This window comes from Pristis pectinata, chromosome 20 (assembly GCF_009764475.1).
Source record: "Pristis pectinata isolate sPriPec2 chromosome 20, sPriPec2.1.pri, whole genome shotgun sequence".
Taxonomy (NCBI): Eukaryota; Metazoa; Chordata; class Chondrichthyes; order Rhinopristiformes; family Pristidae; genus Pristis; species Pristis pectinata.
Window position 1 is genome coordinate 36766109 of NC_067424.1, and position 25839 is coordinate 36791947.

Below are 25839 nucleotides of genomic sequence, written 5' to 3' on the forward strand. Positions count from 1 at the left end.
ACATTTAAAACAAGATTAGTGTATTATTTTTGTTTTGTGCAATTTTAGAGTGGGGAGAGAAAAAGGCACCATGCAAAAGTTTGGGCACCCCAAGAGATTTGAGCTCTCATAACTTTTACCAAGGTCTCAGACCTTCATTAGCTTGTTAGGGCTATGGCTTGTTCACAGTCATCATTAGGAAAGGCCAGGTGATGCAAATTTCAAAGGTTTATAAATACCCTGACTCCTCAAACCTTGTCCCAACAATCAGCAGCCATGGGCTTCTCTAAGCAGCTACCTAGCACTCTGAAAATTAAAATAAATGATGCCCAAAAAGCAGGAGAAGGCCATAAGAAGACAGCAAAGCGTTTTCAGGTAGCCGTTTCCTCAGTTTGTAATGTAATTAAGAAATGGCAGTTAACAGGAATGGTGGAGGTCAAGTTGAGGTCTGGAAGACCAAGAAAACTTTCCGAGAGAACTGCTTGTAGGATTGCTAGAAAGGCAAATCAAAATCCCTGTTTGCAAAAGACCTTCAGGAAGATTGAGCAGACTCTGGAGTGGTGGTGCACTGTTCTACTGTGCAGTGACACCTGCACAAATATGACCTTCATGGAAGAGTCATCAGAAGAAAACCTTTCCTGTGTCCTCACCACAAAATTCAGCATCAGAAGTTTGCAAAGAAACATCTAAACAAGCCCGATGCATTTTGGAAACACGTCCTGTAGACTGATGAATTTAAAATAGAACTTTTTGGCTGCAATGAGCAAAGGTATGTTTGGAGAAAAAAGGGTGCAGAATTTCATGAACACCTCTCCAACTGTTAAGCACAGGGGTGGATCTATCATGCTTTGAGCTTGTGTTGCAGCCAGTGGCATGGGGAACATTTCACTAGTAGAGGGAAGAATGAATTGAATTAAATACCAGCAAATTCTGGAAGCAAACATCACAGTCTGTTTTTAAAAAAAAAAGCTGAAGGTGAAAAGAGGATGGCTTCTACAACAGGATAACAATCCTAAACATACCTTAAAATCCACAATGGACTACCTCAAGAGGCACAGGCTGAAGGTTTTGCCATGGCCCTCACAGTCCCCCGACCTAAACATCATCGAAAACCTGTGGATAAACCTCAAAAGAGCAGTGCGTGCAAGATGGCCCAAGAACCTCTCAGAACTAGAAGCCTTTTGCAAGGAAGAATGGGTGAAAATCCCCCAAACAAGAATTGAAAGACTGTTAGCTGGCTACAGAAAGCATTTACAAGCTGTGATACTTGCCAATGGGGATGTTAATAAGTACTGACCATGCAGGGTGCCCAAACTTTTGCTTCGGGCCCTTTTTCCTTTTTTTGTTGTTTTTGAAACTGTAAAAGATGGAAATAAAAAAAGTAATCTTGCTTAAAATATTAGAGAAATGTGTCATCTTTAACGTTATGCCTTTTGGAAATCAGGTCATCTTTTGCTTAGCTATTCACAGTGACAGAAATTTTGACCGGGTGCCCAAACTTTTGTATGCCACTAACTGGTTTAGATATGGTGTTTCCCATTAACAGCTTAAGGACTAAAGACCACACTTTTAAAGTAAAGCTTAAAAGATACAGAAGATGTGAGGAAAAGCTTTTTTTACACAGAGCATTGTGGTGATTAAGAATAAAAGGCTGTCCCTAATAAGACAGGGAGGGAGTAATTTAGAGGATCATGAATCTTCGGAATTCTCTACCTCCTGGAGAGCTGTGCAAGGTGAATTACTGAATATGTTCAAGACTGTGAAAGACAGATTTATTAGCTGTAGGGGGATCCAGGATTAGGAGACTAGGCAGAAAAGTGGAGATGAAGCCAAGTTCAGATGATGGATATTATTGAATAGTATGGCAGGCTTAAGGGTCAATGTCTTATTCCTGGTCCTAGCTGTCTTCCAGTCTTACAGACTGGAACACTCGATCTGGTAAGGATTGTGGAAGCAGAGTTAATCTGAGCTTTCAAGATAGAATTGTGTTGGAAGTTGAGGAAAAATAACTACAAGAAATTGGGAGAATGAGGTTCCATATATTACTGTATAGAGAGCACACATGGGTTCAATTGGGCTGAATGGTATCCTCCTGCTTCACAGCAGTTCCATGATATAAATAGGGCAAGTGTTGTTGGGAAAAATAAAATGCTTTTAAATGCATGTCTTGGGAACTTGCACAAGAACAGGTGGCTTAATTTAACATACGAATAAGTAGGCACTCCTTTACGTTTAATCTGTAGTCATATTTAAGAAACAATTTGAAGGAATCAGCCAGTCTTGAACAGTTGATAAATGATCATTTTTGATCTCATTTTAAGCAGTAGCTCTAGACAAAACTATTACTTGAAGAGAATATTTTAAAAAAAATATAGTTCCAGCAAAATTACAATATTGTTCCTTGAGGGAAGAAGATTTAAAAGGTGTTCTTTGCTGGAATTGAGTTGGAAGAGTGCAAGCTTTGGTTATTGTTTCAGGTACCGATCTGGTGGAGGAAAGTCCCAAAATCGTCTGACAGCTGCAGAGCTTCAAGCATTTGTTAAGCAGCTCTATGTCCTTCCCTGCATAATTGACCAGGCTCCCTTACTAAAGGTATGTGTAGCTCTGGAGTTTAGTAGAAAAGGTGTGCTTTTTAAATTGTTTCTACTGCTGGTTAGATTTTAAGACTTAACACTTTGCAAAACTAATTAAATGTCTCTATATTGTTTCTGTAACATTTGGTTCTTGACAAACTAGCATAAATTTAAAAAATGTATTTCTCTCCACAGGAACTTTTAAACTCCGTGGAAGATTTTCAGCTGCGCTCTGCAAAGGTTCTTGCTGATGAAATACCCAATACTTTTGAGCTCCAGCAACTGTTGGATATCAGTTTTGGGTTTGACATAGAATTACCACAGATACAATATCTTCGAGAGCACCTAGAGCAAGCACGGTGGCTAGATGAAGTTCAGTTAGCTTATTCTGCACCTGAATCTTTTGCTTTGGATGATATGAGGCGGCTGATTGACTCTGGCGTAGGATTAGCACCTCATCCAGCTGTAGAGAGGGCTATGGCTCACCTTCAGGAACTCCTCACTGTTTCCGAACACTGGGAGGAGAAAGCTCACAATTTGCTAAAATCCAGGTAAGAGGGAATTAATGAATCTCTCAAAGTTGCAAACACACCTTTCTGTACAGTCGATCAGAGGCACGAGACCTTTCACAACCTTAAATTATTCTGTTGGTCACGAACTTTGAAGTATTGTCACTTTTGTAATGAATAGAACGTAGCAATAAGTTTTTAAACAGCAAGGTTCATAATGGGTGAATAAAGATTACCATATCTGTTTGGAATGTTTGAGACAAATATTGATCAGAGCTCTTGGAGATCTGCTCTTCAAGTGGCATCATGGGATCTTTTGCATTCACCTGAGCGGGGAATCGTATGGTGCTAATGTTCAAGGATGTCTTTATTCATATGTGGGATGTGAGTACCGCTGGTAAAGCCAGCATTTATTACTGATCCTTGATTAACCCTGGAGAAAATGACAGTGACTGCTCTCTTGAATTGGTACTGCTAGTAGATAAAGCTATTCCAACACTACCTTTAGGCAGGAAATGTATGGATTTTGATTGGCAATTGTAAATTATTAGTGGTGTACTTCCAATATTTGAAAGGTGGTAGCATTCTCAAATATCTGCTGCCTTTGCCTTTGGTAGTAGCGATTGGGGCTTTGGAGGTATTGCTGAAGAAGCATGCAGTGTTGCTGCAGGACATTTTGAAGATGTACGTTGCAGATGCTGTGTACCAGTAAAGGAGGGAGGGAATGTTTATGATGGTGGATGGGATGGGTGCCGCTTCATACCAGATAGTGTCAAGCTTAATCTGTGTTGTTTGAATTGCACTTACCAAGGCATTTAGTGAGTATTCCATCACAGTAGATAAGTGAAAATCCTTGATCACCACAATCAGATGAATCATTCACCACAAAATAACAGACTTCTGACTTGCTATCACGTCACACAATGTACGAGTCTGATCCAGTTAAGTTTCAGAATATTGTTGGACAACTCTGGGATCATACTACTGTTGAATGTCATGGTTTGGTAGTCACTCTCATTTGGTATAGTTGCGGTATGGCAATTGTACGCTGTGGTTGTTACTTTCCATTATCAGTCCAAGCCTGAATGTTGGCCAGGTCTTTCTGAATTATTTGAGGAATTGCAAATGGAACTAAGCACAATGCAGTTCACAGCATGTAGATGTCATTGTTAAGACAAAATATTTATTATAGGTTCATAAAGCTCCCTTGAACTGAGTGTGTTCTAAGCTACTTTAGCAGCCTGTCAACACTCAAACCATACTGATGGTCTGGGAGTTGTATGAAAACCAGACTGGGTTAGGAAGACAGATTTCATTACCTGAAGGGTATTTGTGAACCTGATGGGTTTTTAAAAAGTGTGTGTTAATTTTAAGTTGCCATAGTTTGATACCAGCTTATTATTTGTTCATAGATATTGTCAATTTACAATGATTCAATACTAAAAAATTGCAGTGATGATAGCAGTTGTACTTGTTGGCTTGGTAGAATGGGCAGAGACACAGCAGACAAAGTTTAACGCAGGGGAATGAAAGGTGGTGCATTTTAGAGTCATAAAGTCATACAGCACGGAAGCAGGCATTTTGGCCCAACTCTTCCCTGCCACCCAATGTGCCTTTCTGAGCTAATCCCATTCCCCTCACCCCTTCCTATTAATGTACCTGTCCAAATGTCGTCTTAAATGTTGTAATTTTACCACTTCATTTGGCAGCTCATTCCATATACCCACCATCCTCTATGTGGAAAGACATTTTTTAGATATTTTAGATTCCCATACCCTGAATTACCCTGGGAAAAAGACTATAACAATCCACCTTATCTAAGCCCCTCGTGATTTCATAAACCTCTCAGTTCACCCCTCGGACTTCCTTGCTCTGGGGAAAAATAGTCCCAGCCCATCCAGTCTCTCCTTGTAACTCAAAACTTTCAGTGAGGAGAGGCAATGAGAATAAAGAATACTGTACTAAGAGGTTTTGGGAGTAGAGTGACTTGAGAGTTGATCTACATCATTATAGATCAACTACATCATTGAAAATAGCAAAGAAAAAAAGTTAAGGTCGCACATTTCTGGGCTTTATCAAATGATGCATAAGGTATAAAAGTAGAGATGTCATACTTTACATCTGTAAAGCATTGGTCTGGCCTCAACTGGTGTACTGCGTTTAATTCTGGTCACCACATTATAGTACGACATGAAGGATTAGAAAGGGACCTGAAAAGAAATGAGAGTGGTTCCTGGGATGAGAAACTGCAGTTTCAAGAATAGATTAAGACACTGAAACCATATGCTTTGGAGGAGGGAAGGTGAAGTTTAGATTTGATACAAATATGTAAATTGATGAGGGCTCTGAACAGAGTGAATGGTGGGAGGCTATTCCCATTCATGGAGGGATTGAGGGCTAGAGGCACAAAACAAGGGGGAAGAGAATTAAGAATGACATGAAAAACTTTTTGCGTAGCGCGTGGTTGGTTGGAATCTGGATGCACTGCCTGCAGATGTGGTGAAAATGGATGCCATTGTCCTTCAGGAGGGAATTGGTTAAATGGCGGAGAAAAATATGCAAGATTGCAGAGTAAAGGCCCATGGTGGAACTAGGAAGTTGCTCTAGTAGATAGTGAATTTTAAAATGCAGTGTAATGTTTAAATGTGACATCTCATAATCTTGCCAAGTTTAAAGATTTTGAGCACTTCGTTTTGACACCAACTCCCTATTATGGAGACTCTAGTTGGAAAGTATAGAGACAGAGCCTCTTATCAATTCTTTTAAAAAAAAATCCTTCAGCCATGTCTTTGCCAAACAGTTTGTTTGGCTATGTCTGTACCAAGCAGTTTGGAACAGCTGAAGTGACTTAAAATAACTGAAAAAGGAAGGAATGGATTGGGTCATTATCCATTCGTGTAGGGAAGGTGATTCCTAAGAAGGGACAATGCTGATGTGAAGACATTTTCTTGAACATTATCTAGGTACAGTGCCTAAGTAGAGACACAACATACTGCTGGTAGTGCAAAAATAGCAAGACTGTTTTGGTCCTCATAGAAAGGGGCATAGCACCATTTCCTTGTAGAACTGTTCAGAAACTTTTCCTGAATGTCCTGTGTAACTAAGACAACATCAGGTGAGTTGATTGTGAAAAATTATTTTGATTTCAATTCTGATTTTTGAAAACGTTAAGATTTAAAATGTTACTGTGCACAGAATGGGTGGGGAGTATGGATTCTTTAACAAGTGTTTCTGATTCCTGCAGGCCTCCACACTCTTTGACAACTCTATCTGCTGCCTTGGAAGAAGTAGAAGTTATTCCTGCTTATTTCCCCAGTGGCCTTGCACTGAAGGAGGCTGTAAAGAAGGCTGGAATCTGGCTTCAGGAAGTGGAGATTTTTCAGGTTATTTATACCAAAATGAAAATAGGGTTTGATGTGTTATATCTCCTGTCAAAAGAAATGTGTACATGTACATCTTTATGCCCCAGTGGGTGGATCCATGACTATAGTTGGTCATTCTCCATTAATGGAGATGTGAAAGGTAACAAAATGCTGGCTATAGTTGTGCATGAAAAGGGGGCATTTTACTTTGTAATTGTGCATCATAAGTAACTATACTGATGCATGAGAATGCTCCATTTCACTTTATTACAGCTGGCTTCATTGTGATCCATGCCAGAATCTAGTGCTAGTGAGTCCTAGTGCTGACATACCTAGTCCTTTATTGTGAATCTGTGGATCTTGTAGTGTAAATCAAAACTTGATCATTGATGCCAATACAATAGGACCCTGAATTTTGAAGATCAGTTTGTTTTGCAGTTCACAAGTTCCTGTAATGACGAGTACATATTAATATAATCTATACCAAACACTGCACTTGTGTTCTTATCCCCCATCTTGATATATCTTCAGAGAATGTAAAATCCTTGATTTACTGTTGCCTGTACCATAGGACAATTGTATCATATGTTTGTATGACATTTTACTGATCCTTTGATATAATACCATAGACATCTGTTTATTTTAAATGAAATAAGTAAAATAGCATACCAGGGAGTGTAATGGGAGTATTTGAACCACAAAGAGCTGATTAGACAAAGCTTATTTCTAAGTAGTGGTTATGGAATAGTATTTTTCTGTTGGAACACTGTGCAGATAGTATCTGGAAAGAGACTCAGTTAGCTCTATGGGTTGAAGCCAGAATTGGAAAAAGGGAGATGAAGGTAGTTTTAAGATGCTGGGAGGGATGGATAGAATAGAGGAAATTCTGTGATACGGGATGTCATGTCAAATGAGTTAACATGACAGTTAAATACAGATTATGCTGCTTTGTCTATATTGTGTGTTGCTAATAGGCTGCGTGACATGCCCAGCAGGTCTGGCTGTACTAAAGCACAGAGGAGAAACTGAACAGGTGGTTGGCTTGCAGCAGAAATAGCCAGTTCTGATACAAAGAAAGCAAAACCTAAAGTTGCAGAATTCAATATTGAGTCTGTACTTTGCAAACTTTACCTTGCAGTCCTAGTTTTTGAGAGAGAACATAATCTGTCTGAACAGGGTGTTTAGATTTTAGGTTTTATTAAAGGAGGAGATATCGGTCACTAAGAGGTGAAGTGTATGACCCACAAATAACATTGATTCTCTATTTCCAGTATTGTTTTGTTGATTGCTCCTTTAGGATGAAGGCTGCTGATCTCAAACACTCAGCTATTTCTGATCTGTGGAGCTCTGTTTGTAAACGGATTAAAGACACCCAGTATGGAACTCTATTATTCATATCCATCTTTAATATTAAATTCAGTGCTTGGGTTGCCTGTTCCATTGAAAACTGTTCATAAGCTTCTTGAAGTAAAATACAAAAATTACAAGTTTAACAAGCATGGGCCATGTCATTAAAAGTTCTGCAGGCAAGGAGCATAACTGAAGATGTCCACTCAATCCCTTCAGGTTGCTCAGTGCTAGCAATCCTTGTATCTCTGCAGCCTTTACACTAACTTCTAAGATATGACTTGAGCCCATCTCCCAACAATACAGGCACTCTTTGTGGGATTTACAACATTATATAGATTTGTCATGGTATTTTGCCTTCATATCACATGCTTTGATCTCCTGATTTTTGTACCTTTTTGTTAGACTGTTTTCTGGTTGGGGGTGGGGGGCAGGTGGGGGAGAGAAATCATTTACTTTTTCTCTGGTTATTGGTATTACTGGGGTTTATGTGAATAGTATAACAAAATTTAAAATTCCATATATCTAAAACATTGCATTATAAATTTCTGCATTTACATTTTTATTGCAAATGATTTTCATATAAGTCTAATGCCCAAGGTATTCCATAGAGGTGTTAGCAAGCAAAATCTGATATCTATACACATAATTAAAAGCTTTGGTCAAAGTGATGTGTTTTTAGGGAGTTCCTTGCGGAGGAGAGGTTTGGGAGGGTTGCCAATTCTTCAGGCCTAGGGTCCAGGCACCAAAGTGCATGAATACCAGTGGTGAAATAGTTAATCAAAGAGCCAGGACTAATGAACTGTTATGAGTTTAAGGGCTGGATAAGATCAGAGGTAGGAAAGGCTGACGGTATGGAAGAATTTGAAAACCAGGGTGAGAATTTATCTGGCTTCATTTGAAGGCAACAGTTGATCTTGTCTTATGTGCAATGGTACAGATTAGCTGGTTTCATAATAGTAAATATTTTAATATAACTTAATTATGAGTTAATGCAGTTTTTTCTTGTGAAAGCTTAAGCCTTTTCAGATTTTTGGCTAATTAATTCCGTACTAAATGGAGCCATAGCTTTGTATACAGAGATGGATTACTGACAGTGCTAATGTGACTGGAACTTTTTGCAAGCTCCTGCCTTACCAGCTAATGTTCTGGGAACCTGGTGTAAACCCCTCCCCATTGTTGCATTGTGCCTGGAACTTGACAAAATGAATTGCCCCCACCCTCCTGTGCTTGGTATTGAGAGGTTGGCTTAAGGGGTGCTGTTGTGTGGGCCAAGGTGAATGGTGAGACTTAGATGTGGCTTCAGGACTATGGCTGGCACGATGAGCCTAAGCCATTGCTGGGGACTGGCAGCCCAGAGATGTCTCTGTGTTAACAAGGTCAGAGACTGCCGTTGAGCTTGTTATAGCAGAGAAGTCTCTAGATGGGGAGAATTGTCCAGCCAAATGAGGTAAAACGTCAGGTTCCATGACATCAAGAGCAGGTAATAAGAGAATGTTGAAGGTGGTCTGTTAACACTTGGAGTAGGTGTTGCTAGTCCCCAGTGAAGGATCTCGCTCACCATTGCCAGCCAGGGTGCAACCCTAAGCGCACCACTTGCCTTGACCCACCCAACACCTGCCCTCACAGCCTCTCCACGCTGAGCCATGATTCATTGCTGCCAGGTGAGGACAGTGATTCACACCAGGCTCCCAACACAGCAGTGTGGAGGGCAGGGGTTCACACCAAGTTCTAGCACATCAAGTATGTATCTTTCTTAAAGTACAACATTGCATACTAGTGAGTGTTTAGACTGGAGGACTAAGAATACCATAATGAGTCATTGTGGTGGGTAGGGTTAGATGGGTTACTAGTTTATTGTGGCCTAAATCTTCTGTGGACTGACTCTTTGCGATAAGTTGCCTGTTAACAAAAGCTGTACTGATCTGGGGTCAAGTTTCCTTAGGGTCCACGAGCTCTGATCTGAGGACCAGTGCAACTCGGGGCCCTTATGATTGTAAATGGAAAACAATTTCCCACAGAGTAACTCTTAAGCCTTTCCCTCAAGCACTTAAAATGCAATGAAATTAGCCCAATTAGGTAAAAAAAAAAGAAATTAACTCATCTTTAACTTTCTTCTAGCTGTTCCTCTCCACTTAAATAAATGGGTTCATTGTTCCTGTTTCAGATCTAACCTGCACAGAAACATTGGGCAGTATCTGCAGAGTAACTGCTGAAATATCTGTGGAAGTTTGTTGTCTGCTGCTGGACTGCATGAGGAGTCCAACATCAGATGCGATTGGGTAATCCCTGATGATCAACTATGCTGAAGTTTGGTTCTTCCACAATTTTACAGGAGTCTTGATCTTGCATAAAGTTTCTGAAGTAATTGTGGACATTCTAGCACAAAAGGTTTGATTCGATACCTTTATCGACAACTTTCCGAGCCCAAACTTCAATACATTTTGTGGAAGTACAATGTATATGTCTGGATCTTAAAGTCCTTCAGCCTATTGTTACTAATTCATAAAAGCAAAAGTCATATTTATGTCTTGCGTCATGTCAGTTGAACAAATTATTCTTCTGAAAATTTGGAACGTGTAGGTTAAACATGCCCATTTCATGAATAAACAACCTGGGTCACTGACAGACCTGTTTGGATGCAAATAAACCCAAGGTGGTTTGCATTCTGAGTCTTGCATCCCTGAATAGGAGCATCACTTTTTCAGTGCTTTCTTCATTATTCCCAAACTAGTGTTCTCGCTGTTAAACGTGTTTTCATTTGTCAAGATTGTATTTTATACTGGTAATCTTCTATTGTTCATTCTTAATTTAGTTTAACTTGGATCATAGTTAACCATAAGCATTCAATTGCATTAGTTCTGATTTGCTGGTTTTCTCAATTTCATTTCTTTAGCAGAATCTGTTAGGCTTTTTAATATTACATATTACATTGACGGAAAATGTAATTACTAATGGCATCCATGAGAACTGGGGGACAGGGCAGAATTGGATGCATTTGAACAAAAAAAAGTCAAATTGATAGTATTCCAGTTTTTGAATTTTCTCCTGTACGAGAGTAAAAATGCAGATAACATGCTGCAAAACATCAGTTCCAAAGCAAACTAGTGCAGGTACTGAGAGACTGAAATAAAAACAGAAAATCCTGTATGTATTCAACAGGGCAGGCAGGATCTTTGTATAGAGAACTGGATTTGATGTTTCAAGTCAATTTTCTATGATCAGAACCAGGAATGTTTTAAGTTACACAGACAGGGAAACTGAAAGAGAATGGTAAAGGTTAATGAATAATAATTAATAAATGCAAGATATGTACAGGGAACAAATATAAGGGGTATGTAAGGATAAGGGGTATGAAATCTGAAGTTTCCTGTATTTAACATGCAAGGTACAAGGCTGGAATGGCTGAAATTGTTGAATTCCATCTTGTCTAGAAGGTGAGGTACTGTTCCTTGAACTTGGAGTTTATTAGAACAGGCTGGAGTGGGGTGGAGAGTTAACTGTCACTTTAATATGATCTCTCTGCCTGCCCTGGCCCCAGCCTCTCAATTTAAATCTTTCATCAGAACTGGGAAAAGTTAGATATAAAGGTTATTCATTTGACATATCAACTGTTTCTCCCTCCACGCATGCCGCCTGACCTGCTGAATCATCATCATTTCTGTTTTTATTTCACTAAAGATTGATGTTTAGCAATATCTTAAGTTACAATTTGTCACTGTCAGGTATGGGACCTTCCAGTCCACCTATGAGTTGTACATTGTATTCAACTGCTAGCTGTACCAAATTTGAAATTGCTTTTCTACTGTAAGGGCAGAGGAGCAGGCCCAAACTACTTTATCCTCATTCAGTGCCATGACAATGGGACCCATAGACGATTCTCCCAAATGTCAAGTTCATCCCCTTGTGTTCCTAATCTGAAGAGCAGGTGGGTCCCTCTAATTAGAGTATTGTGCACACCATTTTAATACATATCCTTGGCTTTAAGTAGTGATGGGTTGAAAGTTAAGCATAGGAAAGAGCATTTGTATTAATAAAGACTCATACAATAAATGAAGGATAGTTGGAGAATCCAGTGTTAAAAATGAATAGTGTATTCAGTAGCTCCACCATTATGGTATCAATGAATTATTTTAGCTCAATGCCACAGGAAGTTATTAATGCACAATAAAAAAAATTGATTCTCTGGTATGGAGGTGAGACCGCCTGTGGGATCCTTTATTGTAATATCTTTAAGTTTTTGACATGTGTTTTTAAGTAATACCTTCTAGGTGTCAACTACTGAAATGTAAAATGTTTGCACTCAGTCCCACCTTTTGAGAGTTTAATAAACTTCACAAGTTGGCCATTTTTTTAACCATGTCAGTCTATGTGTGATCATTATTTTCTGTTCTTTATTTGCTATTTTTTAGAGCTCTGGCCAACCTCACCCATTTGAAACCTTGGTAGAGCTTGTGACACGAGGCCGTGCAATCCCAGTACATCTGGATCCACTTCCTCAACTTGAGTCCTTGTTTGAAGATGCTGAGAGGTGGAAAGACAATGCAGCTAAAATTTTTCTGACAAAGAACTCCAACTGCTCCCTTTATGAAGTAAGGAGTGCTACCATACAGTATTATATTTGCATGCATTATTAAGTATTTTAATGCCTGAATATACTGAAACAGCAATGTTTTCATTTTGTTCAATTTTCAGGATCTGGATGTCAATTGTGAGGCCAGCATTTTACTATTATTATTCCTAATTGGCCTTGAGGTGGTGAGCTGTTGCCTTGAACCACTTCTGGTGAAGGCACTCTCTCAGTGCTATTGGGTAGGGAGTTCCAGAATGAAAGACTGGAATATTATTTACAAATAAGGATGGTGTATAACTTGGTGGTGTACCCATGCACCTGCTGCCCTTGTCCTCCTTTCTTGGTAAAGGTTGTGGATTTGGGAGGTGCTGAAGATGGTTGGATCTGGCACACTGCCCAGAGGGAGTACTGCAGTGATGTCCTGGGTTGGGGCTGATGATCTCTGACAACTGCAACTATTTTCCTTAGCAAGGTATGACTCCAGCCATTGGAGTCTTTTTCCCTTTGTTGCCCATTGTCTTTTTACCAAGGCTCTTAATGTCGTCACTGCAGTCAATCTCGCATCCACTCCAGAATACAGCCCTTTGGACCAAGGCTGTGATGAAGTCTGGAGCTTCATGAACCGAGTGAAATCAAAACTGACACTGGTCCTTTCATGTCCAACCACAGCATTGAAAGCAGTCTAAAATTAATCTGCCCTTGATTCATCCTTCCCAAAATTGTACCCCATCTGAATCTATTATTTCCAAACTTTTGTTTGACCTTAATCTCATCCTTCATCCTCCAGACTTGCACTTGACCTAAATCTCATTGTTAACAAACTGGTGCAGTTGCTTTTCCAGTTGTTTTTCATATCATTCACAACTCTTTGGTGTCCTGTTCACACTAGTCATTGTCTGTCTATTTTTGTAAGTGAATATTGAGCTGATATAAACTATTTGGGGAATTGTTTATTAACTCACCCTACTTGGGTGGACAATGAATAAATCAGTCTTAATGATGCTCCCAGAAGCATGTTAAGACCTTGAAAAAATGTTGCTCCACTTGAAATTCTATTTAAAATTAATAGATAATATTGTGTATATAATGCACATAAACCCTCCAACCCCATATCAGACAGTAAAGTTTGAGGAGAATTTTGCAACAGCTTATGAACAAAGTTTGTTAGAATGAGTAAGATAACTTTCTTGTATAGTAACAATTCAAATGTGTTATGATTTGGTTTCTAATTGGTTGAAAATAATGGTACTCTGCTTTCAATTTTTGAAATGTGCATGTTCAAAGCTACTCGTACAAGAAGACATCACACAAGATATCAATATAATGGCTGACAAGTGAAGCAAACTAGTTGGCTGATGGTAACATTTTTTAGCTTAGCCTGCATATTACAGCAATATCCCCAGGAGGTCTGTGCTGGTTTCATATAACTCAGGAACTCAGATGTTCCTTCTTACTGAGGCTTTGCACAAGGAATCATGTACAAAGGTCTACTACTTCGTGATTTCAATGTAGAAATAGGCCCTTTGGCACACAAGGTCCATGCTGACCTTTTTGCTGATCTACACTAATCACATTTGCCTATCTTGGGTCCATATCCTTCTCTGCCTTGCCTATTTAACTGCTTGTCTAAATGTTTCTTAAAAGTGGTGACTTCTATCAGACTCCTCCATGTCCTCTGGTAGCAAGTTTCCGAAATCAACCAGCTGTGTAAGGAAAAAACTCATCAAATCCCTTTTGAAGCTCCTTCCTCACCTTAAACTGTGCTCTTGTTTTTGATATCTCCACTGTGGGGGTAAAAGATTCTGATCTACCCTACTTGTGCTTCTCATAACCTTGTATACCTCTATCAGGTCACCCCTCGGCCCTCTTTGTCTCAGGGAAAACAAACCCAGCTTATCCAGCCTCTCCCCATAACTAAAGTCTCCTAGTCCAGGCAACATCCTGGCAAATCTCCTCTGCATTCTCCAGTGCAACCACATCCTTCCTAGAGTGTGGTGATCAGAACTGACCAAATATTCCAAGTGTGATCTAACCATGTGATCCAACGTAATGTCCCAACTCTTATATACTGTGCCCTGACCTATCAAAGCAAGCATTCCATATGCCTTTACCACCATATCTACCTGTTGCCACTTTCAGGGAACTATGAACTTGAACCCCAAGGTCTTTCTGTTCATCAACATTCCTTAGTGCCCCATTTACTATACATTTCCCACCCCTATTTGACCTCAGAATGCACCTCATACTTGTCCGGATCCTGCTGTAGCCTTAGACAACCTTCCTTACTATTCACAATACCACCAATTCTCATGTCAACTGCAAACTTACTAATCATTCCTCCTACGTTCACATCTACAAGTCGCATATATGTGTATAATCACAACCTACAGGGGTCCCAGCATCAATCCCTGCAGTACAGATGTCCAATCAGAAAAGCATCCTTTGCCACCTTTTGCTGCTCCATTGCAAAGAATAGTGGTTGACACTAGTTAGGAATTGGATTAGATCTTGGTGTTGCAGGGAGGATCAGAGCAAATAATGGGCAGGGGTTAGGAGAGAGTAGGGGCAAATGTTGAGTAGATAATTGGGGGCATGAGGCCAGAGGACATCAGCAAGGGAAGGGTGGTGCAGTTAGTAACACATGGAAGTGTTAGAAAATATCTGGAAGAAGATGGATAACATGAACATCTTTTTTCACTACTTAGGACCAGGCTCTCTGACTAATGCCAAAACAGGTTTCAACCATCTAGGTTGTATCTTAATTAAATTTTTTCTTAAATTTTATTTACACCGTGTTAACGGGCCCTTCTGGCCCGACGAGTCCGCACCGCCCATTTTAAACCCAAATTAACCTACCCATACGTCTTTGCAATGTGGGAGGAAACCGGAGCACCCGGAGGAAACCCACGCAGACACGGGAGAATGTACAAATTCCTTACAGACAGCGACGGGAATCGAACACCGATCGCCGGCGCTGTAATAGCGTCGCGCTAACCGCTACGCTACCGTACTATGTGTGGTAAAATATTGTGTAAGTGAAGCCAAGCAACATTGTATGCCAATTTAACATCACTTTGTTTGCCCAGCAGCCTCCATGCACAGCACATCTCTCACACAAGCTGCAATCCTTTACAAAATTTTCGGTGTACCTGGTGTAAAATTTCCATGTCACAGTGCCAGAGCTGCCCACTTGGTTTAGAGTTTGATCACAACTAGGCATCAGATCTAAATCTTCAAAACTATTGCACATTTAACACCATTATGTAACCTTTGAGAGATCTGGCAAAGTTAGCAAATCAAAGCAGTAACAGGTCACCATCATCAAGATCTTATTCTGAGAGTTGAATTTTGAATCCTTTTGCCATTGCTGCTAAATGAAGTTTTTACACTTTGTTAATCTAGGTGCTGTGTCCCAGGTCAGACATTTGTGCAACTGGATTGAAAAAGAGAGCCAAGAAATCAAAAGAACATTTTCAGAATGGAAAAGGGAAAAGTCCAAAGCTAGAAAGCGTAAGTAATATTGGTCAAGGTGTCGATGGTGACTTTTAACGTATAAAGTTTGATTTCAGAGTTGTAGGACAAATGAATGTAATTGTATCTTTTGTATAGCAAAATCGTGCATTTCGTTTGCAAGGTCGGGTGTCTGTCCTTCTAGCTCATGAGTTTTATTTGTTCTTGCTAGTACTGTTCAGATAAGTTGGTATCAGTTTGATGGGTTTTAGAACTTGTTTCCATGATACTGAGTCTCCCCTGAGTGGATTCCAGGCATCTACCACTCTGTCTAAAATCTCCTTTTAACTTTTCCCTTTTCACCTTAAATCTGTTCCATCTAGCATTTGACATTTTCATCCTGGAAAAAAATGCCCTATCTACGCCCCTCATAATTTTATGTACTTCTATCAGCTTGCCACTCAGTCTCTAACGCTGCTGAGAAAACAATCCAAGTTTCTCCAGCTTCTCTGTATAGCTAATGCACTCCAATCCAGCCAACATTCTCATGAACCTCTTCTGCACTTACTCGAAAGCCTCCATTTTTCCTTTAGTGTGGTGACCAGAGCTACACACAATACTGTAAGTTGTCTTGTGATAGCTCTTGCTTGCAGCCTTTAACCTTATTCTAGGACTAGACCACTAAATGTAGGCTAATTCTTTAATGCATTAGTGTTTCATTTGGGTACTATCCTTCAGATGAGAGATCAAGCCAAGAGCAAAATGATGCAGAAGCTGGAAATCTGAAATTAAAAACAGAAAATGCTGGAAATGTACAGAAGATCAGACATCTGTGGGTAGAGAAAGATTTGATCTTGCTAATAAATTACATCAGAACTGAGGGAAAAAGTTTTCATTTGAGGATGGAGAGCTAGCAAGGGGATTTCCTGTCTATCATGGTCAGCAAGGCTCTCAACCACGTCTGACTTGCACTTATGCTCTTGCCTACTTCTCTCCTCCCAGCCATAACTCCTTGTCCTCTCCTGCCACGCCATCAGCCACCACATTCAATGGATAATCCTTTGAAGTATGCAACAGCTACAATGCAATCCAATTAGCAGGCTTATCTTCCTCCATCTTTCTGCATTATGAAGGAAAGGTTCATGTCATGAACTCTGGTCTATTCTTCTATATCCTCCAATACCAATTCTTCTTCTCAGAACCTTCCTATGCAGCTGCAGGAGATGCAAGACATTCCGGTTTGCCGCCTCCCTTGTAGGTCATAGAACAGGAACAGACCCTTTAGCCCTTGATGTCTGTGCCAGCTGTGATAGCAACTTAGACTGCACATTGGCCTGCACATGGTCTAGATCCATCCATTCCTTGGCTGTTCATGTGCCTGTCTAAATGCCTGTTCTAAGCATTGCCATTGTACATGCTTCCACCACTTCCCCTGGCAGTGCGTTCCAGGTATCTACCACTCTGTTTATATTTGAGAAAAAGTAACTTGCCTCGTAAATCTCCTTTAAACCTTCCCACTCTCAACTTAAAGCTTTGCCCTCAAGTAGTTGACAATTCCACCCTGGGGGAAAAAGACTGACCATCTACCCTGTCTATGCCTTTCATGATTTTGTATACCTCTGGTTGCTCCTCAGCCTCTATTCCAGAGAAAACAGTGCAAGTTTGTCCAACCACTCATTGTAGCTAATACTTTCTAATCTGGGCAATGTGTTGGTTTGCTGCACCTTCTCCAAAGCCTCCAAATCCTTCCTATAATGTGAGTAGAACTGCATGCAGTACTCCAACTGTGGCCTAACCAAAGTTTTATATAGCTGCAACATAACTTCCTAACTCTTTTCTACTCAGTGCCCCTACTGATGAAGGCAAGTATGCTGTACACCACCTTTACCACCCTATCCACTTGTGTTACCACTTTCAGGGAGCTATGGACTTGCATCCCAAGATCCCTCTGTACTTCAATGCTCCCAAGGGTCCTGCCATTTACTGTATGCTTTCCTCTTGTATTTGACCTCCCAAAGTGCACCACCTCTCATCTGTCCAGATTAAGCTCCATGTGCTATTTCTCCATGCAAATTTCCAACTGATCTATATCCTGCTACATCCTTTGACAATCTTGCTCACTATTCACAACACTGCCAATTTTTGTCATCTGCAAACTTACTAATCAGACCACCTACATTTTTGTCCAAATCATTTATATACATACGAACAACAGAGGTCCAGCACTGATCCCAGCAAAATGGAGATTTTGGTCACAGACCTCCAGTCAAAATAACTCTCCTCCATCTCCTTCTCTGGCCAAGTCAATTTTGAATCCAATCTATCAAGTCACCATGGATCCCATGTGCCTTAATGCTTTGCATCAGCCTACCATGAGGGACTTGGTCTGTTCTACCCTCATCAATTATCTTCATTACCACCTCAAGAAACTCAATTAAGTTTGTAAGACATGACCCTCTCCACACAAAGCCATGCTGACTATCCCTAATAGTCTATACTTTTCGAGATGTAGATCCTATCACTTTCCTCAATAACTTCCCTACTAGCAATGAAAGGTTCAGTGGCCTATAATTTCCTGGTTTGTCCATATTGCCCTTCTTAAAGCAACAACATTGGCTATTCTGTCTTTTGGGACCTTGACTGGCTCAAGAGGATGCCAAGATCTGTTAAGGCCTCTCTCAATAATTTGGGACAGATCCCATCAGGCCTTGGGGACTTAATGTTCAAGAGATCCAACACCACCAACTCCTTGATAGCAACGTGCTCTAGAATTTCAGCATACCCCTCACTGATCTCACTATATTTTACAATACCTCATTTAGTACCTTAACCACTTCCTTTGGCTTTAGACATAAATTCTCTCCTTTTGCCCTTCAGTGGTCCTATCCTCTCCCCAGTAACCCTCTTGTTTAAATGTATGTATAAAGAGCCTTAGGATTTTCCTTAATCCTACTCTCGACGTGGTCCCTTTTAGTGCTCCTGATTCCCTGTTCAAGTTCTTTCCTACCTCTTTGTATTCCTTAAGAGCCCTGTCTGATTTCAGCTTCCTAAACCCTGCATATGCTTTTTTGACTAAATTTGCAACATCTCTTGTCATCCAAGGCTCCTGAATTTTGCTATCTTTAACCTTCATACTCGTGAACATTTTGGTCCTGAATTCTGACTAGCTGGCCTTTAATTGACTCCCACATGTCAAATGTAAACCTAACCAATAACATTCGCTCCCACTCTACATTCCCCAGCTTCTGTCTAATTCTGTTGTACTTAACTTTTCCTCATTTTAGTACTTTTCCCAAGGTCCAGCCTTATCCATAACTATCTTGAAATTTACTGAATTATGATCATTGTTCCCAAAATGCTCGCCCACTGAAACTGGTCTCCAGGCCAGGCTCATTTCCCCATAGAAGGTTTGGTATGGCTCCTTCCCTGGTTGGACTAACTACATGCTCTGTCAAAAAAAAATCCCTCCTGGATGTACCTAACAAATTCTGCTCCACCTTAGCTTCTGGCACTAAGGAAGGCCCAGTCAATATTGGGGAAATTAAAGTTGCCCACTACAACAAATGTGTTGCTTTTACATCTTTCTATAATCTGCCTACATATCTGTTCCTCTATCTCCTGCTGGCTGTTGGGAGCTGATGACCCCATCATAATGATTGCACCTTTCTTATTCCTGAGCTCTACCCAAATTGCCTCACTGGATGAACTCTCCAGGAGGTCCCTTCCAACTGCAGCTGCGATCAGTAGTGCAACTACCCCACCTCTTTTCCATCCCCCTCTATTGTATCTGCAACATTGAGCTGTCAGTCCTGTCCAGCATTCAGCCAAGTTACTGTAATAGTTATAACGTCATATGTATTTCCATTGACTTCAACATGAAGTGATTTACTTCTGCTTTCAGTTTAGTGTACTACATTTGCTGCTCATGATTTGCTCTCCATTAAGGAAATTAAAAACAAATTAAGTGATCGCTTTGCAGAATATCTCCATTCCTGTTGTTCAGACTTTCCTGGTCTTCAACCTATCACAGATGAATGTGTGATCATAAGTATGTGGAGTAGGAGTAGGAGTCTTGGCCCCTTGAGCCTAATAAGGTCATAGCTGATCTGAATATAAACTTCACATTCCCTTCTACCCATGGTAACTTTTCATCCCTTTGCTTATCGAGCATATATTGACCTGTACCTTTCTTTAAAAAAAATCAATGACTCTGCTTTCGCTGCTCTTCAAGCAGAGGGTTCCAAAGACATAACCCTCCTGAGAGAAAAGATTTTGCATCGGCTCAAACGGATGGCCCCTTATTTTAAAAATCAAGGTTAAAAAAAAAATTGCAACTGCTGGAAATCTGAATTTTTTTTTAGAAAATGCTGGGAAAAAAAACACAGCTGGTTGGGCGGTATCTGTGGAAAGAAACATCTGACAAAGGATTCTGGATCTGAAATCTCAACTATTTTTGTTAAATTCGCTCCATCCACACTGTCGAGATCTGTCAGGATCTCATGATTTTAATCAAGTTGCCTCAAGCCTCATCTATCTAGCCTTTCCTTGTAATCTGCCCGTTCCTGGCAAAGGTCGAGTAAGCCTTTCTGAAATGCTTGCAACATTTAAAATAAAAATGAGACCAATGGGGGATTTTTTTGCATGGTGCAAGGCCACACACTAGACAGCTCTGTTGTTTTTATTTTCCTATGTTTGCTTTAATGTGGTATTTAGACTTTCTTATTTTTCTCATTTGTATATCACACCTTATCAGCCACAGGAGGCATCTTGTCAAATGTCTGTTGAAAAATCAATCACACATTGTATTACCTACCCAGTTGATCACCCTTCGAAATTTGTCAAACATAATTGTCCTTTAACTTATTGGTGATTTCTGTCCATGCATTTCTAAACCTTTGGTGCCTGCCACAACTGTTAATGCTCCTTAATGCTCTATGCATAGATTAGACCAGCTGCTCTCTCTCATTCTGTGCCACAGTTTGCATTCTCTGCTTAATACCACTTTGGTTTCCTTGAACACCATAAGGTCCAGTTATGAAGAGTCGGTGACTTATTCACCTTGTTGAACATCCTCCCGTATATCAGCATGTTCTTATTTCCACAGTAAATGAAAATGGGGGGAGAAGAAAAGACGCATACAGGTCCTCCCCAGGTTACAGCAGGGTTCTGTTCCTGTGAACTGTTTGCAACTCGAACTGTTCACAAGTCAGAAATGTGGCCAGGAACAGAATTCCCAGGGGGAAGAAAATGCTTGCAGCCCTGCAGCAGCTGGCAAATCCATCCCGCCAGTCTCTTAAATGCTCATTCGTATGTCTGGGCTGAATGCAAGTTGGGTGCTCATGACGTGGAGAGGACCTGTACTGGGAATCTGAAATAAAAACAATCCTGGAGGTTGGGTAGCATCTGTGGAAAGAAACAGTTAATATTTTGGGTTCAGTTCTTTAACTCTTTAATTTTAACTCTAACTCTCTTTCTCTTTCTATGGGTGCTGCCTGATTGGCTGATGTTCACAGCATTTTCTGTTTTTATTCCCACTTCCACTATCATTTGTACAGATTTGGTTTTTATCTCTATAATTAAATTCCCTTCAGAATGGATTCCTTCTGTGGGGCCCATATATTAACCCCACCATCTCATTCAGGGACTTCTGTGATGTTAGGGCGATGTAATTGAGGATCCTCAGTTTATCCAGGTATTCCCATATTTGAATATTGAGATATATGGTGACCTTGGGTCTTTGGGAGTTGCAGATAATAACTCCAGCAAAGAGCTGGCATAAAAGCAATGGCCGAATAGATGCTTTGTAAAATACTTTGGTTTCTTTTGCGCTGTGTCCACTTGAGTAAGCAAAGCCATGCCATCAAATGACTTTCGTGTGCAGATGGTACCCAGGAAGAGGAGGAGGAGGAGTCTCCTACATTGTTGTTTTTTTGATCGGAAAGCAAGTAATGCTGGAAATATTCAGCAGGTCAAGCAGCATCTATGGAGAGGGAATCAAAAGTCATCAACCTGAAACTAACTAGGTGTTTCCTGACTGATATAAGAAACAGGAGCAAGAACAGGCTAACCCATGCTCTGTTATTAAATGAGATTATAGCTGATCCAATTTTGGCCTCAACACCATTTTCCCACTCCCTACCCATACCCCTCAATTCTGTTACAATTCAAATGTACATCAGGCTTCATTTTGAATATCTTCAATGATGGCATCTCTGCAGTTAGGTAAAGAATTCCAAAGATTCATGACTCTCAGGAAAAATTCTTTCTCATCTCCATTCTAAAAGGGTGGCTTCTAGATGCAGGTAACCCTAATAGCAGAAACATTCTATCAGCAGCTACCCTGTCAATTCCCCCTCAAAATCATTGTTCTTCTATATTCCATGCATATAGGCCTAACCACCTCAATGTTTCTTCATACATCAACCCCTTTGTCCAAGTAATTGACCCAGTCAATCTACGTTGCACCATCTTCAGTGGAAGTATATCACTCTGTAAATATGGAGACAAAAACTATGCACAGTACTTTTAGGTATGAGACTTGAACTGGAGTTGGATCAAACTTTCTCTGCTTTTATACTCTATACCCATGCAATAAAGGGCAGCATTCTATTGGCCTTCCCAATTACTTATTGTACCCGTATGCTAACATTTGTTTTCCATAGCAACACAAAATGCTGGAGGAACTCAACAGATCAGACCTAACCTATGGAGTGAAATGGACAGTTAACATTTTGGGTCAAGACTCTTCATCAGGACTGGAAAGAAAGGGGAGATGGTCAGTGTAAAAATATGGGGTGGGGGGGAAGGGGTGGAACAGGAACTGGCGGGTGATAAATGCATCCCACACCAACATGTTTCCATGGCCTACCACCAAGTTGAGGCTAGATGCAGATTAGAAGAACAGTACCTCATATTCTGCTTTGGTAGTCTCCAATTTGATGGCAAGAAAGTCTATTTCTCTAACTTCTGGTAATGACTCCCCTCTGTTTTCTCCCCACACTTACCCCCCCCCCCCCACCAAATTTTTTTTTCCCTTATCCCACTGTATCCATCACCCATTTTCTTACCCCCTCCGCCACCCTCTCAATCTGCCCAATGCCCACACATTGCTCCCTCTGGTTCCCCTCCTCACCTTCTTCCCTTTATTCCATGGTTCACTGACCTATCAGATTCCATCTTCTCAGCCCTTTCACTTCCACTTATCACCTCCCAGCTTCTTGCATCATTCCCACTCTCCCCCTCTGTCCTGGATCCACCTATCACCCACCAGCTCTTGTTGTAAACCTTCCCCCTCCTTTTTATACTGGCTATGTCCAGTCTTTCTTTCCAGTCCTGATGAAGGATCTTGCCCTGAAACGTCACCTGTCCATTTCCCTCCATAGGTGTTGCCTGACCTGAGTTCCAGCATTTTGTGTTGCTCCAGATTTCCAGCATCTGTAGTCCCTCGTGTGTCTTTGTATTCCATATACTAGGCTTCCCAGATCCCATTTTACAGCAACATTTTGCAGCCTCATTCCACTTAAATCAGTAGTTTTTCATTTTTTTTCTTCCAACGTGGATAGCCTCGTTCCTTGCATTATTAAACCATTTGTCAACTTCTTGCCCACTCACTTAACTTGTATATCTTTGCAGGCTTTTTGTGATATGGTAATCCACCTATTTTTGTTTCATCAGTAAATCTGGATCTCATGCACTCTGTCCCTTCTTCCAAGTCATTAATATAGATCGTATTTCCAGCAGGCACAGTAGTATAGCGGTTTGCGTAATGCTTTACAGTGCCAGCAACCTGGGTTCAATTCCAGCCACTGTAAGGAGTTTGTATGTTCTCCCCGTGTCTGCATGGGTTTCCTCTGGGTGCTCCGCTTTCCTCCCACATTCCAAAGACTTGTGGGTTAGGAAGTTGTGGGCATGCAGTGTTGGCACCGGAAGCGTGGCGACACTTGTGGGCTGCCCTCAGAACACACTATGCAAAAATGATGCATTTCACTGTTTCGATGTACATGTGACTAATAAAGATATCGTGTCTCTTGTCTTAAATTCAATTTTGATTCTGGGGAGGGCTAAATAAATTGATTTATACCAAGAAAGTTCATTGCTGTTAATGTAGCTGATATACAAGGCAACAGCTTATTACTCATTTGACATTGCAAGGATAATTTATTTTCTGATTTACAGGTGGGATCTTTCAATGAAGCCAGACTGAAAGAAATGGAATCCTTTCGTTCCCTCCAAACATCAAACTCCATGAAGTATCTTTCTGATGCAGAGTGTTTAGAAATGAAAATGTGTGTTTGTCAGAAAGGTCCATCTGGCTCCATGCTGCAGTGTGAGCTTTGCAAAGACTGGTTCCACAGCAACTGTGTCTCAGCAGCCAGTGGTTGCCATGGGGAGCAACCTTGGCTCTGTCCTCTCTGTCTGCGATCAGAAAAGCCAACGTTTGAGAAAATCCTCCCACTCCTCTCGACGCTACAGGAGATTCCTGTCAGACTGCCAGAGGGCGAAGCACTAAATTATGTTTTTGAACGAGCTATGAACTGGCAGCAACGGGCAAAGCACCTTCTTAGCACAGATGAACTACACTTGGCCCTAATCACCTCACAAGTAGCAACCCAGCCTTGGCCAGGTATTACAAAACAAATGGCTGCTACCGAATTAGAGAAGCGAGTAGCTGAATGCAACTTGCAGGTAAGTCATGACTAAAGCCAGTTACTTTTTAATTCAACCACCCCTTTCTCAGGAAAGGAAACCACCATTTTTCTTAACAGCAGCTCTTTTTTTTAAAAGCATGACATCTTGAATCAAGTTCTTGCAGGTTACTGCCTTCCCAGTTACATCAACCTACAGCAGAATTTTTTTAAGTTGAATGATGCTAATTGTTACACGTTTCAATCCTTGCTGTCTGTAAATTTTTAAATGAGAAAACAAGGTGAAGGACCAAACATAGTATTCCATGAAATGATTGGGTATTAGAGTCATACAGTAATACAGCACAGAAACAGGCCCTTCAGTCCAACTGGTCCATGCTGACTACAACATCCTCCCTGCTTGTCCAGTTGCCTGCGTTCAGCCCGTAACCCTCCAAGCCCCTCCACTCCATGTACCAAATGCCTCTCAAGTGTTGCAATTGTACCCACCTCAACCACTTCCTCTGGCAGCTCATGCCAGGTACTCACTACTCTCTGTGTAAAGAAGTTACCCCTTGGGTCTCTTTTAAATCTCTCCCCTCTTTTCGTGCATCTCTGCCCTCTAGTTTTGGACTCCCCAACCCTGGTGAAAAGACTATGACCGTCCACCTTATCCATACCCCTCATGATTTTATAAACTTCTATAAGGTCACCCCTTGTTCTCCTACGCTTCAAGGAATAAAGATCCAGCGTGGCCAACCTCTCCCTATAACTCAGGCTCTTTAGTCCAGGCAGCATCCTCCGGAAATCTCTTCTGCCCCCTCTCCAGCTTGACAATGTCTTTCCTATAACGGTGACCAAAACTGTACAGAATACTCCAAATGTGGCCTCACCAATGTCTTGTATGACTGCAACATAATGTCCCTACTTCTAAACTCGATGCCCTGACTAATCAAGACTGGATACTTGCAGAGATGATGGGCTCCATTATCTGAAGCCATCACTCACCACCCGCACCCCCCCCCCCAATGAAAAGGATTTAGCCCCTAGTTTGATTTTTGGAGCATATGAGGGGATAAAGATATTTCCAGCTTCAGAGGAACAAATTTTAAGCAACTTTCTGTAGTAGGATTGATAAGACAGCAAAATAAAAAGTTTCTTATTACAACACATGGCGCGCATTAGGTCTATGCTGGCTCCCACTTTCCCATTCTTTATTTTGCTGTAGTCCTGCAACTTACTCTCTTGTATTTCCATCTTTTGATTCTTTGGCCACTTACCTGCACAAAGGGGAAGTAGCCGATTAACCTACCAGCTTGCCTTGGGACGTAGGATGTAGGCAAAAACTGGAGCACCCAGAGGGGAACCACAGACTTGCATACTCAGAGAGAATGTGCACACCCCACTTTGACAGCAACGTTG

General features: G+C 40.9%; 1 protein-coding gene across 1 annotated transcript in view; it reads left to right on the top strand.

Moving 5' to 3' along the window:
- Positions 1–25839, top strand: part of kdm5ba (lysine (K)-specific demethylase 5Ba) — a 117902-nt gene that overhangs the window by 81628 nt on the left and 10435 nt on the right. The window contains exons 18-23 of the mRNA XM_052035038.1: positions 2457–2571; positions 2748–3103; positions 6306–6444; positions 12183–12362; positions 15746–15853; positions 23969–24478. Coding sequence (XP_051890998.1) covers positions 2457–2571; positions 2748–3103; positions 6306–6444; positions 12183–12362; positions 15746–15853; positions 23969–24478 — 1408 coding nt within the window. The remainder of the gene's footprint in view (positions 1–2456; positions 2572–2747; positions 3104–6305; positions 6445–12182; positions 12363–15745; positions 15854–23968; positions 24479–25839) is intronic.